This window comes from Neovison vison, chromosome 5 (genome assembly GCF_020171115.1).
Source record: "Neovison vison isolate M4711 chromosome 5, ASM_NN_V1, whole genome shotgun sequence".
Taxonomy (NCBI): Eukaryota; Metazoa; Chordata; class Mammalia; order Carnivora; family Mustelidae; genus Neogale; species Neogale vison.
Window position 1 is genome coordinate 70411852 of NC_058095.1, and position 16019 is coordinate 70427870.

Genomic DNA, 16019 nt, shown 5'->3' on the forward strand with positions numbered 1-16019 from the left:
TCCCGACAGCGGTTGGTGAGTCGATTCGTCCTTGGGAAAGGCCGCTGGACGGTTCTGCCCAGATCTGTCGCGCGCTCACAATCTTTTTCTGTCCCGCTCGGAAGCCTACGCGGACGCTTCCGGGTCACGCGGCGCAGAAACCGTGAGTCATGTGACACCAAGATGGCGGCGCCGCGGTAGCTGGCTCCGGGCTGTGGCGTCCGAGGAGCCGCGACGGTTTCTGCCCTCGGGCAGTGGGGGCGGCAACGCTTGACTGGTTCTTGCGGCGGCTCGTAGCCCCACGTTAGGCACCAGTTCAGGGCTGGGCTGTCGCTGTCGCGGTGGGGTCGGGGGAGTGCCGGTGACCTCGCTGCAGGTGTTCTGCGCTGGACGTTCTCGCCGGAGGAGAAGAAGGAGGAAGAGGCAACTGGCCTACCTGGTCTTCTGGACCTGCGGAGTCCATGGGCCTCTGAGGTCTCTAGAGGAGCTATACCTCTCAGGGAACTGTGGGAGTTCGAGGCTTCGAGTCTGTGAGGGGCAGCCTGGTACCCCTGAGGGCGCAAAGAAGACCGTAGGGACTTTGCTTCCTCTTCCAGAGGCCTGGCTTCCCTGCGTTGATTACCCCTTCATTCTTTCTCACTTCCTCTCAATGTTCTCTCCGTATATCTGGAAATATGATCAGCGCCCCTGACGTGGTGGCCTTCACCAAAGAGGAGGAGTACGAAGAGGAGCCTTACAATGAGCCCCCCCTGCCCGAAGAGTACTCGGTGCCACTCTTCCCCTTCGCCAGCCAGGGAGCCAACCCATGGTCCAAACTGTCCGGGGCCAAGTTCTCTCGGGACTTCATCCTTATTTCCGAGTTCTCGGAGCAGGTGGGACCCCAGCCCTTGCTGACCATCCCCAATGACACCAAAGTTTTTGGTACTTTCGATCTCAATTATTTCTCCTTGCGGATCATGTCTGTGGATTACCAGGCTTCCTTTGTGGGCCATCCCCCTGGTTCTGCCTACCCCAAGCTTAATTTTGTGGAGGACTCCAAGGTGGTGCTGGGAGACTCCAAGGAGGGAGCCTTTGCCTATGTGCACCACCTTACCCTGTACGACCTAGAGGCCCGGGGCTTTGTTAGGCCCTTTTGCATGGCTTATATCTCAGCGGACCAGCACAAAATCATGCAGCAGTTTCAGGAGCTCTCGGCTGAATTTTCCAAAGCTTCTGAGTGCTTGAAGACAGGCAACAGGAAGGCTTTTGCGGGAGAACTTGAAAAAAAACTGAAAGACTTGGATTACACCAGGACAGTGCTGCACACGGAAACGGAGATCCAGAAGAAAGCCAATGACAAAGGCTTTTACTCATCTCAGGCAATTGAGAAAGCCAATGAACTGGCCAGTGTAGAGAAGTCCATCATTGAACATCAAGACCTGCTGAAACAGATCCGCTCATACCCGCATCGAAAGTTGAAGGGGTCTGCTCCGTGTCCTGGGGAGTCGGAACACACCCAGGATCAGGCCAGCCAGGCAGCCGCTACCTCTAACCTCGATGAGTCTACTGACACAGACCTTTACACCTGCAGACCTGCTTATACCCCAAAACTCATCAAAGCAAAGTCCACCAAGTGTTTTGACAAGAAGCTGAAGACCTTGGAAGAGCTCTGTGACACTGAATATTTCACCCAGACCCTGGCTCAGCTCAGCCACATAGAGCACATGTTCAGAGGAGACCTGTGCTACCTCCTGACCAGCCAGATTGACAGAGCACTTCTAAAACAACAGCATATAACAAACTTTCTCTTCGAAGATTTTGTGGAGGTGGATGACAGGATGGCAGAGAAACAAGAGAGTGCACCCCCTAGGCCTGGTCCAGGCAGGCCGCCTTCCAGATCTTTGGAAGAATGTCCGATTCCTCAAGTGTTAATTAGCGTTGGTTCTTACAAGTCCAGTGTGGAGTCTGTGCCCATCAAGATGGAGCAGGAACTTGGAGATGAGGAGTACAAGGAAGTGAAGGTGACAGAAATGAGCAGTCTTGATCCCCAGGAAAACTTGGACTACCTGGATATGGATATGAAAGGAAGCATCAGCAGTGGCGAAAGCATTGAGGTTCTGGGCACAGAGAAGTCCACCGCTGTGCTGCCTAAGTCTGACAGCCAGGCCAGCCTCACGGTGCCACTGAGCCCCCAGGTGGTCCGGAGCAAAGCGGTCAGCCACAGGACCATCAGCGAGGACAGTATTGAAGTCCTCAGCACCTGCCCCTCAGAGGCCCTCATCCCTGATGATTTTAAGGCCAGCTACCCAAGTGCCATTAATGAAGAAGAATCCTATGCAGATGACAGTGATGGAGCCATCCACTTCCGGGCCAGCGTCAGCCCGCCGGAGCTGGGTGAGGCAGAGGAGGGCAGCTTAGAAACCCCCCCGTCACAAATAGACACCTCCTGCTGCATTGGGAAGGAGAGCGAGAGTCTGCGGGTGCCCCTCTCCCCTCTAGCCCACACGCCCTTGGACCAGGACGGAGTGGTGAGCATCCCCCCGCAGCGCTATAGGCAGAAGGATCAGGGGTTCCATGTGGACTTTGCAGTGGAAAATGCCAACCCTTCCCGAGACGACAGTTCTGAAGGCTTCCCTGCTGATGAACTGGACCCAGATCGCCTGCTGGCGAGCCGGGACGTCAGTAAGACCAGCTTGGACACCTGCTCGGACACTGCCAGCAACATGAGCAGTGTAACCTCCACCAGCTCAGACCGGACTCCCGCCTCCGCTCATTCCAGCGGCTCCTCTTCTGAGAGGCATAAAAAGAGGGCCGGCCAGAACGCCTTAAAATTCATCCGTCAGTACCCCTTTGCCCACCCGGCCATCTACTCCCTGCTCAGCGGAAGGACACTTGTGGTCCTGGGGGAGGACGAGGCCATAGTGAGGAAGCTGGTGACGGCGCTGTCCATCTTTGTCCCCAACCACAGCCGTTATGCCAAACCGGTGAAGCACTGGGTCTCTTCTCCTTTGCATATCACGGATTTTCAGAAGTGGAAGCTTATCGGCCTGCAGAGGTAACTGGTTGCCCGTAGGGGCCGGTGGGGAAGGGCCCCATCCTGTTAGAGACGAGGCTTTGGACGTACAGCCCTCTGGGGGAGGTGCATAGGTTCACGTGGTGGGCCCAGAGTAGGGGGACCTGGCTTCCAGACTGGGCCCTCAACACCAGCTCTTTCCGTAGCTTTCGGCAGATCATTCCCTTTCTCTGGTCTTCTGTTTCGTCATCCCTCGTAGGAGGGATTGCCGTTCAGTGCTGGTTGCCAGCCCTGGCCCGTGACCTGCTGTGTCAGAATTATTTAGGAGAGTTTTCTAGATCATGGAGTTCTGGGTCGTCTCCCTGCTCCCCACAGAGGTTCTGGTTCAGTTGGTCTAGGGCAAGACCTGGAGTTTCTCTGGTATACGGCAAGGTTTGGGGAACAACCAGACTTGTAGATCTCAGATTCTTTCTGATTCTCAAATTCACACTCTGGTGTAAGTGACCGAGGAGAGGTCGGCTTCTGAGAAAGGGCTGTGATAGATAGAAGATGGCAACCATCACTGTGACAGGGACATCAGGGGACTCCCGTGGCTTTCATTCCACTGTCCTTAGAAGGCTGTCTCTCCCCCAACCTCCAGAAATGCAAGAGCCACTTCTCTGCTTGAATGCTTTCTATTTCATTTTCCCACAATGCTTGTGTTGCAGTAGACTCATTGTGTTTTTTTCAAATACTGCTTGACAAGTTGTCTGGCCCAAGGGTCTCTTTCTCTCTGAGTAAGCACAGTGTTCCGTTTCCTCGTTCCCTTCTCTGCACGCACTTGGCACATCTGTAAGACGGGGGTGCTGACACAGCCAGCCTGTGCTTCCCATGCCACATGGTAAGAGAGAAGAGATTTCTGCCACGCTGCAATCAGCAGTCGTTCGTTCCAATTTTCCGACTCTCCTTTTGCATTGTTCCCTAGTATCAGCGAGGTCACCGTCACTCGAGTGGCCTTGTGTTTGCCCCTCTTGCAGGAGTCACCCCGCCCTCGCTCTAACTCTTGCTGTGTTAGGCTTTCCGCGGGGTCATGGCAGTGGTGTTTAAGCAGGTGGCGCCTCCACGTCCTGCCTTGGCTCACTGGCCGTGCTGGTGGGTGCTGGGGCGTCGTCTGGAGGTGCCTGAGCAAGGGCACTGGCCTGGAGGAATTCATAGTTCTCCAGGGGAGATGGGTGACAGGGAGGGGAGTGCTAACAGCAGGTGCATCGTGTGTTTTAAGGAAACAGAGGGGGAGACTGAGTGACGTGTGGGAAGTGAGGGAGGGGCTGCCTGGGGAAGGCTGGGGGTCTTCGGCTGAGGCACCAGGAGGACGAGCTTGCCAGTGTGGGAAAAGAGTGATGACATGGGGACTTGGTGTGACATGGCCCAGACCCCTGGAGCAGCCCCTTCTTCGGGCCGCCCAGGAGACCGAGCAGGGCCCTTGCTTATGGGCGCAACACAGGCTCAGGAGTGAGAGGCTGCCCCGGGCGCCCTTGCAGACTGTGTCCTTCCTCCCAGAATCCGGTCCCTCTGCTGATGCCAGCTCTGTGCTTGGGTGTAGCTTGTCTGTCCCAGCAAGGCAAGGGCTTTTCAGGGATTGCATTTGCCCCTGATCTTGGTGGAAGAACGGGTTTGCATACACCTACCACTTCTCCGAGTGTCTCCCCTCGCCCCAGCCCTGACCCTTTTCCCTTTTTCTCCACCAAAAGATGGAGAATGTAAAATGCACTTCAGTCTGTTGTCAGCTGGCTTATCCAGGACCAGGCTCAGGACAGTCTTGCCCTTCCCAGAGGCTTTCCCTGAAATTCCCTCCTTAAAACGGGCTGGGATGGTAAAAGAAGTTATCTTTTCTGCCAGCTCCGTTCCATCGGGTACCCGGCTGGAGTATGGCGTTGAGGGTTCTGAGGCCTGAGCTGGGCTGCCTTGGGAAGCCTGCTGTGGTCAGTTTATGAAGTCTGCGGCTGCAAGAGAGGGTAGCTGGTGGGTGGGCTCCCTGAGGTGGAGGAGAAGGCAGGAGGTGGTCTGAGTCCTGGGCCAGTAGTCAGCCACTGTGGGCACATGAACAAGTCTCTCCTCCACTATGAGAGGGTTGGATCCCTGGATGATCATTACCCAAATATTTATAGAGGACTATGAAACGCTAGCCCCTCAGCCCACAGCCAGAATCATACGGTGAGTCAGCCGTGGTACGTCCCCGTGACAGGCCGAGCGCCGTCTTCAGGGTTGGGGAGGGTCCCTCACACCAGTCCCTGCTCTGTCACCATACTGTCAGCTTGACATCTGAGGCTCTTTCTGTCTATAGACGGAGTTGCCAAGACCTGTCTCGTGAGAGCGGGTGTGGAAAGGCCCATTGCATCTGGTCCGTGTCTGATCAGTGAGAGCGCGTCTCTGATAACCTGGTGGGGATGCACACAGGCTGAAGGGAGGCTGGCCAGGGCCGCCGATGCTGAGTGGGGCCCTCACCAGCCCGCCTTCAGAACCTTTAGCCATCCCTCTGAGGAGGCGAGAGGCCCATCAGAAGTGACAGACAAGAGCACTGCACACAGTCCCGAGAGGGGGAGCGTCTCCCAGTGCTTACCTTCCCAGACCTTCTAGACATGCCACATGTATTGGGGATTGGCAAGGGCTGCCTCCAGAGGGTCCTGCTCTGGTGTGAGATACAGTGTGTGGGGGCTCGAGGCCTTGTTCGCTAGGGGGCATGTCACTGGCGTGGGGACTAGATTTGCCACAGCTCTCCCGAGGAAATCCTGGGAGGTGGGTGGTAGACATCATCTGAATGTATCCAGAGACAAAAGCCGTGGAGTTGTGGCCCAAGGCAGGTAGGGAGGGGCGTTGTGGGTCCTGATGCTTCCATGATCGGCCCTGTGGATTTTTGGACCAGGCCTCTCCTGTCTCTCATTCACCCAGCAAAGCTTGTTGAACGCGCCTGTGAGCCAGGCTTCCCAGGCTCCATGTGTGGAGAGCTGCAGGAAAGGGTCACATCTGGAAAGAACTAACACCCTTTGCTGTGCTCGCCCTTTGAGGAAGTGCTCAGAGCTATGGGTATCAGTGGTGAGTCACCCCAGCCAGCAGAACCAGTGTTGAAACTGGGAGGCAGGAGGACGCCCATCTGAGGATGGGCATTAAAGAGTCATAGTAGAAGAGGGGCCTTTGTGTGGCCGTGAACTTCCTTGCCCAGGGTGGGGATGGGAATGGGGGGAGCTCCGGTCTGGGGGAGCTGGGTTAACCTGTGTGCTAGGTTAACCTGAAATCTGAGAACTGAGACCCAGGAGAGTCTCTCCCCACTCAGGTGCTCTGGACTGCAGTGAAAACCAGCTCTGATGATGAACCGTTTTTAAAGACTCTTCCCTCCATAGCTGCCAGCTGCATTAGTGCTTGACTTTTTTCCCCCTAAAGTAGGTCTTCTGCCTGAAGATGCTCATGCATTGGATCCCTCACTTGTGGGTACGCGATGGGCAGATAACCATGTTGGTTTCCCATTATTTTAAATCAGAATGAAGGAAAATTGTATCGCTTGCCAAGTTGCAGGACCAAGCCCTGGACAGCTCAGTACGGATGGGAGGAGGTGCTAGGAGGTGGGTCAGAGGCCCTGGTTGAGTCCTGCCTCAGCCACTTTGCAGCTGGGGGAACTTGCGTGAGTCATGGTCCCTCTCTGGGCCTCCATGTTCGCATCCCAGAGCCTACCCCCGGCATTGGCACGGACGGTAAGGAATCTAAGACAGGTGTGGGAGGTAAAGCCCGAGGCTCTCAGTCACCTTGCAGTGTCACCGGGACCAGAGGTGTGGGCTTGCCGCTTTCCATGCTGCCTTGCCCCCTGGCGAGGAGTGTTGTCGAAGACACATGTGGGGAGATGTGGGGTGCCAGAGCTCCCTGGGGACGGCTGGGCCTGAGGCCGGGTGTTCAGCACGAAGGGGGCTGGAGTGGAGGGGCAGGAGCATGGGGCGGGGAGGCCTGGCTTTGCCACTGAGGCAGAACCTCGGAGGGGCCAGATGTGCCCAGCTCAACGGGGCATTTGGCATTTGGGGGCATTATGGACGTCCTGGGGTGGAGGTTGCCTGAGCACATTGGTAGCGTGGCTGAGGAGGCCTGGGTCCCCGAGAAGCCAGGGAGCCACCTGGCCTCATCACCCATGTGACGGGGGCCATAGCCCACTCCTCACCTCTGGTTTCCAGGACGCATGGCCTATGTGGTTCTCTGTCTTCTCGTCTGTGACCCTGCTTTTGTGTGGTCCAGATGCCATCCCAGGTTCTCGGAGCCTACCTTTGTTATAAGGCCCAGCTCTGAGCCCGTTCCTCCAGAACCTTCCTGGCCCTGGTGCTGCCTCTTTCACTCGGGGTCCCCTGGGCATGTCTTATCTTCCCAGCCGACCAGGCTTATACCTCACTCCCTCCTCTGCCCCCAGGTTGCTGCCTGGCACACAGCAGATACTGTTAACTATACAAGGACATGACAACACCCAGGAAGGAAAAAATATAATGAGATTGCCTTGGTCCCCCGAGTGCTTGTCATTCCTCTGTACGCAGTACCTGAGACCTAACACAAGCTCTGAATTCCAGACGTGTATTGGTCTGAAATCTCTGGTCAGCCAGACCTTTGCCAGACTGCAAGGCTGGCCGACTCTGGCTTCTCTGGGAAGACGGATCTAGAAGATTTTAAAGAGCTGCTTACTAGGGCGGGTCACCCTGATCCCTTCCCTCCCTGGGCGCTTGCCTGCCTGTGCTCTGTGCGGGCCGTAGCGGGCACTGGGCCTGAGGCAAGTTCAGCCAGTCCCGGCCTGCAGAAGTGCCGTGCGGTGGGAGAGACAGGAGATAAATGGCTGTCCCCATACTGTTCGGTGCTAGGCTGTCGAGACTGAGGGCCAAGCACTGTCCTAAACACGACCAATTTTGTCTGTGCAGTGATCGTGTGAGGCAGGACTGGTTATTCCTGTGTTACAGATGGGGCTCAGAGCGGGTAGGGAACTTGGCCAAGGTCACAAAGCAAAAAAGTAGAGAAGCTGAGGGAGGGGATCAGGAGTGGCTGGGTAAGGTTTAAGTTGGCGTATAGGCAAGGACAAATGGGAAGGAAGAGCAGAGCCTACAGGCCCGGGGTTTTGAGGCTCTACCGAGAGTGTGGCATGGCTTCCAGGAAGTCATCGTGGAAGTCATAGATGAGGCTTGAGAGGCCCGTGGGCCACGCCCAGGCACTCAGACTTGGTCGCAAGGGTGGTGAGGAGCCCTTTGAAGGGCATCAGGGTCAAATTTGCCTTCCAGAAAGAGTGAGGGGGCGTTGGCTGGTGGGAGCCAGCCGGGCCCAAGCCTTTCCTCCTGACGCTGGCGTGTGTGTTTCAGGGTGGCGTCCCCCGCTGGCACCAGCAGCCTCCACGCCCTGAGCCGCTATAGCCGCTACACCAGCGTCCTGGACCTGGACAACAAGGCCCTGCGCTGCCCCCTATACCGGGGTGCCCTGGTGCCCCGGCTGGCAGACCACCGCACGCAGATTAAGCGGGGCAGCACCTACTACCTGCATGTCCAAACCGTGCTGACCGAGCTCTGCTCCAAGGCCTTCCTCTACACTTTCTGCCACCACCTGCACCTGCCCGCACACGACCAGGAGACCCCGGACGTGGTTGCTGGACGCCAGGCGAGCTTCCTGAAGCTGACCCTGGGCCTGGTGAACGAGGACGTGAAGGTGGTCCAGCACCTGGCCGAGCTGCTGAAGCTGCGCTACACGCAAGAGGCTCCTGGAACCGGCCGCCCCACGCTCAGGTTCGACTACGTGCCCAGCTTTTTGTACAAGATCTGACGTCCGCCCCAGCCACTGTGACCGAGACCTGTGACTCAGGGTACAGGGAGGGGAGGGGTGGGCGTGAGCGAGCAGGCCTCTGAGCTTTTGAGACTTCTGGTGTCATCGGGGGAGGGAACGCAAGGTGGCAGCCCTGGTCCCCGGGTGGCGTGGGGTGGGCTGGGAGGTGGACTCGGGCAGAGGCGGGTGCCTGGTTCTTGGCGTCAGTGAGGACAGCGACAGACCCGACTCCGCCTAGCAAGGAGTGGCTCCTGCGGTCGGGAGGGGGGCCACTTGGCTTCCTGAGGACTGGGCAGCAGGCCGGGAGGGAGCCAGCACTCTCTCGATGGGGCGGGATGAAGGGCGGAAAGGTGAAGCCCAGACAGGAGGGGCATGCTGGCAGGGTCAGCTCCCAAACACTGGGTGGCCAGATCAGGGGAAGCACTCCGTTCCCTGGAACAGTTTAGTGGGGGACAGGACAACAGACCATCCATTGCCTCATCCAGATCCCACCTGGGGTCCTTCCCTCCAGCCCCCTAGAGCCCACCATCCCGGAGGAGGCCCCTGGATGAGTGAGGTGGAGGGAGGCAGCTCTGCCTCAGCTGGGCGCTGGCAGACACGGAACCTTCTGGGCCCCGAGGCTGTAGGGAGAGCGAGCATTACCCTGTCTGGTCCTGGCTTCCGCACTAGGCACAGAAGTGCCCCTGGGTGGTCTTTGCGGCTGCTTTCCCCGGGGCAGCAGGAGTGGCTAGAGTTAGGCGCTCGTCCTTGCTTGTGAGTGAGAACCACGCTCGTAGCTAGAGAGCCTGGGAGACGGGCAGGGCCGCGGGGCCTCAAGGCCGGCAGCACTGTGCAAGGGTTGGGGAGCCAGCAGGCCTCTGGGAGGCTGGAGGCCATGAGGCCACACTGTGCTCTTGGGGACGGTTGGCAGATGTGCTGGGTCTCAGCCGAGGTCCCCCACCTTCCCCCAGTCCTCTACCCGCAGCAAATTTTTGCAACCACTTCACTACCTCTTGCAGGGTCTCCTGGGCATGGTGACAGTGGGGTTCTGCCCAGCTGGTTGGTCTGGGAAGGCAGCCCAGCTGGCGAGAACCCAGGGCCAGGGTCTTCTCCGGGAAGGAGGAAAGCCTCCTTGCATGGCTGTCTTCATGGACCTGGCCCATGGGAGCCTCCCCACTGCTCGCTTCTGCCCCCGCGCCGCCCCCGCAAATACATGAACCTCACCCCGTTCACTCCCGCCGCACGCGGGCCCCCCAGGTATGGTTACCTCACCGCGGCCACTCACCTTGCAGCAGCTCACTCCCAGCCAGCTCACTCCCAGGCCTCACGTGAGCCCTCCCCCCAGGGAAGGAGACAGTCCCCGCTTCACTCGCCGTGACCTCCCTAATGCCCCTGACACAGTTGCTGTTGGTTTGTAGATGGAGGATTTCTTTATACTCTTTTCCCCCGTTTTTTAAATGACTGCTTTTTTCCTCCAAGTAGGGAAAACCCTTAGTATGACTGCTTTTTAACGTGGTCCGAGAGAATTGTGCAGCAGACCCGGACCTGGATTGGCCAGAAGGCGGTTGCTCCTGGGCGTGCATGTCTCCGGGCGCTGCATACTGTGTCGTTGGGGTCTTGCTGTCAAGATCTGCCTCCCCGGCAGCTCCGTGGTGCACCACGGAGGCCGTGTAGGGCAGGCAGGGACCCGAGACGAGTGTTCGTGTCATGTCACTCCTGTGGCCCCTTCCTTGCCCAGCTCCTCCATTGGCTCCCGGCCGTCGGCTTCTGTCAGGGCCCCCAGTCCTGGAAGGGGGTGTGTGATTTTGCTTCTGAGCCTGGGACTGAGAAAGAACCTTCTGTGGCAGACAGTCTGTCTACATCCCATGGGTTTTCTTTGTACCTGTGCCCGTTGCATATGTTCCCATGCAGAAGAGTCGCCAGGAACGACTTGGCAGCTTCGAAAGGCGAAGCTTGTGTTTGCACGTGGTGAAGGCTGTGTAGGAAGCCTGTTTCTCTCCGTGGCCTCCTCGCTTCATCGCTGCCTCCAGTGTCCCTCATGTTCAAGATGCTGTTTTGTTCTCTAACTGGGTGGCTCACTGCTGTCTGCTCATGCCTCCAGGGACATGACCTTACGACACTTTATCTCCATGGCACGGGAAGGTCTCTGGGGTCCACTGACGAGACTGAAAGTGATCATTGGTACCTTCCTTAACTTTTCTGTCACACCATCGGGGACTGCACAGTGGTGTCACCGTGCTGTCACCCAGGAAACTGATCAAGGCAGAAGGTCAGTCCTCCGTGGCATTCCAGCAGCAAAAGCCATCACTACAGTGCTCTGAAGTAGATGTCACTTTGGAGGGGGTTTGCGTGGAAGCTCTGTCTCAGGGATGGTTACAAAGGCCCCAGGATGCTGAGGCAAGGGACCAGGCGGGGATGAGCAGAACAGGCATGTCCCGTCCTGGGGCTGGCCTCCAGCTCAACTAAGGAAGGATTTTCTCCCTTGAACCTTCCTGCATGGCTTCACGGACCAGTAGGTAGATTCTAGGTTTTAAATTTTGGTTAAAGTCTAACTTTCCATTGTGGCCATTTCAAAGGATGGCTGGATGCCAGGGGTGTTTCTTTCCAGAGGGATTTCAAGGTGGTGCTGGAACAGAGCCAGATTGGGAGGCACTGGACACCGTGGACCTGCACTTCCCAGACCCCCTCCACTTTGGAGAACCCACTAGAAGTCCTTCACCTCAATCTGAAGGTGGGGGGAACCCTATACAGTGGGACTCCTCTCTTTATGAATTTTCACTTGAGTTTTGTCTCAAATAAAACGTGTTAAAAACACTTCGCAGAAAATAGAGGACATCTGTGCCTCTTACTACTTTGTCAGTCCTGACTCCCTTTGAAGTCCCAGGCACCGGAAGTGCGTATGGGGTTTATTTCGGCTTTAATTCTCATCTAGGCGCACTTCCTGCCCCACCCCCAACCCTTTTTCAAGCAGGTCCAGGCCAAGAGCAGGCTGATCAGCTAGTGGTCCTGCAGCAGTGATTTCTAGAAACTCCACGTGACAGAGTCGTCAGAGCCTTTGTAGCACCGGGGCCCTTGGGATGCTCTGACCTGAGCCGCTGTTTCCTTAGGGATCTTGCTCCTTTGGTGGAATCTTCAGATTTTAGAAATCGTGACTTACCCATGATTTACTGTAGTGGCTGAAGTTACGTGACTTGCACCAGAATTTGGAAATGAACCATGGTAGCCCCCGTCATTTCCCATCCAGTTTTTAACTTCTTTGTTGCTGTATTTAAGGTACAGTAGGTTTCCACCTCAGACAAAGAACACAGCCCAGTTCAAATACCAAGAAGGTCAACAGATTATACCCCAAGTGCCAGGGTTGCTACAGTTCCGTGATATGTTTCGGAGGCTGACACTGACTACCCACTTCCGCCAGTGCTGGATGCATGCCCCCACCTCCCTGGGGGTGTTGCAAGGCAGAGCAGCGTCTCGTGCTACTGCCCAGCTGGTAACACTCAGCTGGTGGGTAACCCATCCACAAGTACCGATCACCTTCCGGGGAACCCATCTCCCAAGCCAGCAATCCAGTTTTACTTCCCATCTCCCTAGAAAGCTCAGAACAAAGTGCCTTGGTTTGTGCTCTGAAGCCCACCAGCCAGCTCTCTGGCTCTTCCCCAGTCCCGTGTTAGAAAGTGATGGAACTGGAATCTTCCAAGGAGACATGGTTTTAACAGACCTCGAAACAGAAAAAGCATCAAATTTTTGCCTCTGGCTGGAAAGACCACCGGTCTCAGCTGCAAAAGTCTGAGCACACCAAGTGTTCCTGAGCCCTCAGAGAAAGCTGTGAGCCTTCACCTAATCTGGTCTTACCTGTCAAGGTTTGGTTGTGGCCCTGGGGAGGAGGAAGTGGGGGCTGGGGCAGAGGGGAGCCCCGCGCAAGCACTTTGCAGTGAATTAAGCTGCTGCTAGGGAGCCCCAGCTTCCTGGGGCTAATTGTTCAGCTCCAAAATGGAGGCCACGTTGTGAGGGGATATTGGAGGTGGTGTTTGTCTTCAGTTCCGGGAAGGGGGAGCCTGCCATGACAGGATCATGGCTCCCAAAGTTAAGGCAGATGGGGACTGGTGTGTCACCCACCCGCCATGGAGTCTGCGAGCAGCCTGTCCCCACTCGTGCTGCAGTGAATGCCAAGAACATGCTGGACCCCAGGCCCCAGGGGCGCCCTCCAGGCAGGACTACGGGGTGCCTCGCTCACTGACTGCCCAATGCTGGCTGGCTGTACAGCTTGGGCTGAAAAAAAAAAAATGCCACCTTTTAAAAAGGCCACAGTGAAAAGTGTAGTCTGTGATGAATTCGTATCTGTTATTTTTGGAGAGCTATTTTATTACTGCATGTTCCTCTGTCCACGCGTGGAACACTGAGTCCCACCACCGCGTGAGCTGCGCTCGTCCCAGCACGCGCCCCTTGGACACCCGCGTGACTGCAGCTCCTGGGTGGGGCTGGACCGGAATTTAACCAGAGTCAATGCCAAACAAATAGTCTGAGAAGTGTACTTTTTAAGAAATTAATTTATTTGAGTTCAGATATTTTTGAAATATAAAAATTGGTTGTATTTTTTAAAGCTATAATTCTTGTAGACATTCTGTGGTTACAAATTTGATTGTGCTTATTAAAAATGGTCATCTATGTTTTGCACTTCAGCTTTGTGAAAAATAAAGTTTCTCTGGGAAGGTGACATTTGGTTTCCTGGTTATAGGAGGGAGCTGGTTATCCTGCACAGGGCAGGGAACCACCACCCACCCCACCCCACCGCCACCGCTGGTTCTCACCCTGTAAGACCTAACAACCCCCCGCCAGGGGTGGGGGGTGAAGGAAGCTGTTTCCACAATGTCCTGAGCTGCTGTGGAGAAACTCCTACCATACTGGGCAGCACCTTGTAGAACTCACCAGAAGCTTCAAAATTTCTCAGTTTTGACAGCCATCAGTCAGTCCTACTTTGGCAGCCCTCCACGTAGTAAGATACCAAGAAGGGGCAGCTCTGAATTGGAGTGGTTGTCTATCACAGTGTGGGGGAACCCAGTAACTCAGAGAAGGGTGAGTACACCTACTGAGGTCTTTCCAGTCGCCTACCCTGAACCCAGTCTAAGTATTTCATTTTTCCATAAGAACTATTTATACAACTGAGAGAAAGGGTCAGATGTAAACACCTTGAAAACGTTGTCCCAAAATTACTAAGTACTAACAATGGGTCTTAAAAACAAATTTTGATTCGTGAATTCGTGAAGGAGGTTAATTTGAGGAAAGCCCCAAAAGAAACCCCCTCAGAGGGCATGGAGAAGTTGATGCAGCTGGGTCCTGCATGGGGCCAGTCTTCGTGTCGACTCAGAAGGGCACCAGGTTCCTGGGCAGGTGTGGGCAGGCGGGCAGCTCCTCTAAAACTCAGGCAGGCCAGGCAGAGGGAATAGAGACGCGAAGCTCTCCACTTCCTCCCTAAGCACCCTGATGGCCCGTTGGTGCTTCTCGTCCCCTGTCAGTTTCTCTCTGAACTCCTTCAGGGTGGCCTTGGCCCCAATGTCATTCTGTATCTGCAGAGTCAGTTCTATTCCTGTGCCGGCAGGAGACAAAACGAGTCCTGTGCAGGCTGGCAGATAGCCACGATTTTGTCCCCATCTATGCCTCCAGAATCCCTTCGTGTCTATCCCCAGAGCCCAACTACCATGCTAGAACTCTGGCCCAAGAAATTAACATGGGAGAGGTACAGAAGGAAAGAGCAGCAAGGATTCTTACCTGGTGTTCTGATCATAAGCAACAGAACAAGCTTCTAGAACTGTGCTGTGCTGCAGCTCAGTGGGCCCAAGAACACACCTGAGGCTCAACTATCGATGTGTGCCCAGCAGCAGGGGTGTTATAGCCGTAGGTGTGAAGCTGGACCTCAGAAATGATTCTCGTGTGCCCTCTTCCTGGGGCAGGACAAGTGTACCGCCCTCTCAGACTACACGGTTTGTTAAGGTGATTTTTACTATCTTTTGTCCCTCACACTCCGCCTGGACATGAACTGCCCTTCAGCGGCTGGGTCTCAATTGCTCGGTCCCAATCAGAAACCCCAGACGCAGATCGGAGTGGCTGACTTCCAAACCTTTATCCTCACCTCGGTGAATAAACTGGGCTACTTTCTGGAACTCTTTTTCCAATAGTCCTCTCGATGTCAGGGCTGGAGTTCCCAGACGCAGTCCACTGGGCCGCAGTGCGCTTTTGTCACCTTCAAGATAAACAGGCTCTGTCCCTGGGCCGTACTCACCACTGACCACTGTGCATTTAAGACTCTTAGCCAAAAAAAGTGGCCTGTGGATGGCGGCTGTTTCTAGGAAGCAGAGTGCTGCCAACTGAAATGCCAGAGACAGGAACAAAGGCACAGGGAGAGAGCCGCGCATTTTGGCCACTGTACTGAAACAGGAGGTTGCTTTCCATGTCTTAGCCCTTGCTCTGCAAAGCAAGGCTAGCATCTGTGTTAGGTGCATCACCCACATTCTTACAACCCCCTGAGACATCCAGCCTGTCCCAGAGGCCCCTGCTTCCCTTACCCCAGCCCGTCTCAGTCCCTCCCTCTGTCACCAGGAGGGTTTGATCTGTGTCGGAAAGAATAGGCTGGGAGACAGCCATGATGTTGCCCCCATGTATGTACCCCCTCCAAAATCCCTTTGTGTCTGTCCCCTGAGCCCAATTACCATCAACTAGAATTTTGGCCAAAAGAAATGTATTTGGCCAGAAAGATTCTTACCTGGACAGGTGTTCTTATTACAGGCAATAGAACAGGCTTCTAGAACCTTCTCAGCCCTTCCACCATCTGTGCCTTTGGAACGGAGATCCACGAGGATCAAATGGTTGTCAGAACCACCTGGAAAGCCAAGTCGAACATGTAGGAATAGAGAAACTTGATTTCATGCCAAGTGAAGGAGTCTCCCTCTTCCTAAGAAGTGAGGGTTAAGGCTGAAGGAGGCCCAAGCAGAGGTCAGGAATGTGAGCACCCCACCATGTGTGCTGGAAGGCTTTAATCCCCTGCTAAACAAAAGATGCTCCAGGGCTGAAGGGTATAGGCTAAGGGGAACCCCCAGTGGCTTTCCCAGCCCACTGCTGTGCCCCAGCACCTGGCACAGGACAAGGGCCTGGCAGCTTGTCTGGGCAGTGACAGCTTATTCAGTGCCACTGGCAGATCCCACTGGCTCTGACAGATCACTTGGAGTTCCCCATGTGTCCCAGAACTCCATCTAAAAGAACCCCTCAAAGGCAGCCT

General features: G+C 55.6%; 2 protein-coding genes across 3 annotated transcripts in view; one reads left to right on the forward strand and one right to left on the reverse strand.

Annotated features, from left to right (window-relative positions):
- Nucleotides 1-19: 19 nt before the first annotated feature.
- SMCR8 (SMCR8-C9orf72 complex subunit) lies at nucleotides 20-13463 on the forward strand. The gene is made up of 2 exons (XM_044249331.1): nucleotides 20-3013; nucleotides 8320-13463. The coding sequence occupies exons 1-2, from the start codon at nucleotides 654-656 to the stop codon at nucleotides 8771-8773; spliced, it is 2814 nt and encodes a 937-aa protein (XP_044105266.1). The 5' UTR covers nucleotides 20-653; the 3' UTR covers nucleotides 8774-13463.
- Nucleotides 13307-16019, reverse strand: part of SHMT1 (serine hydroxymethyltransferase 1) — a 24400-nt gene continuing 21687 nt past the window's right edge. For both annotated transcript variants that reach the window (XM_044249334.1, XM_044249333.1), the window contains exons 10-12: nucleotides 15507-15623; nucleotides 14877-14987; nucleotides 13307-14333 (exon numbers count right to left, since the gene is read on the reverse strand). In XM_044249334.1, coding sequence (XP_044105269.1) covers nucleotides 14161-14333; nucleotides 14877-14987; nucleotides 15507-15623 — 401 coding nt within the window. In that variant the 3' untranslated portion in view covers nucleotides 13307-14160. The remainder of the gene's footprint in view (nucleotides 14334-14876; nucleotides 14988-15506; nucleotides 15624-16019) is intronic.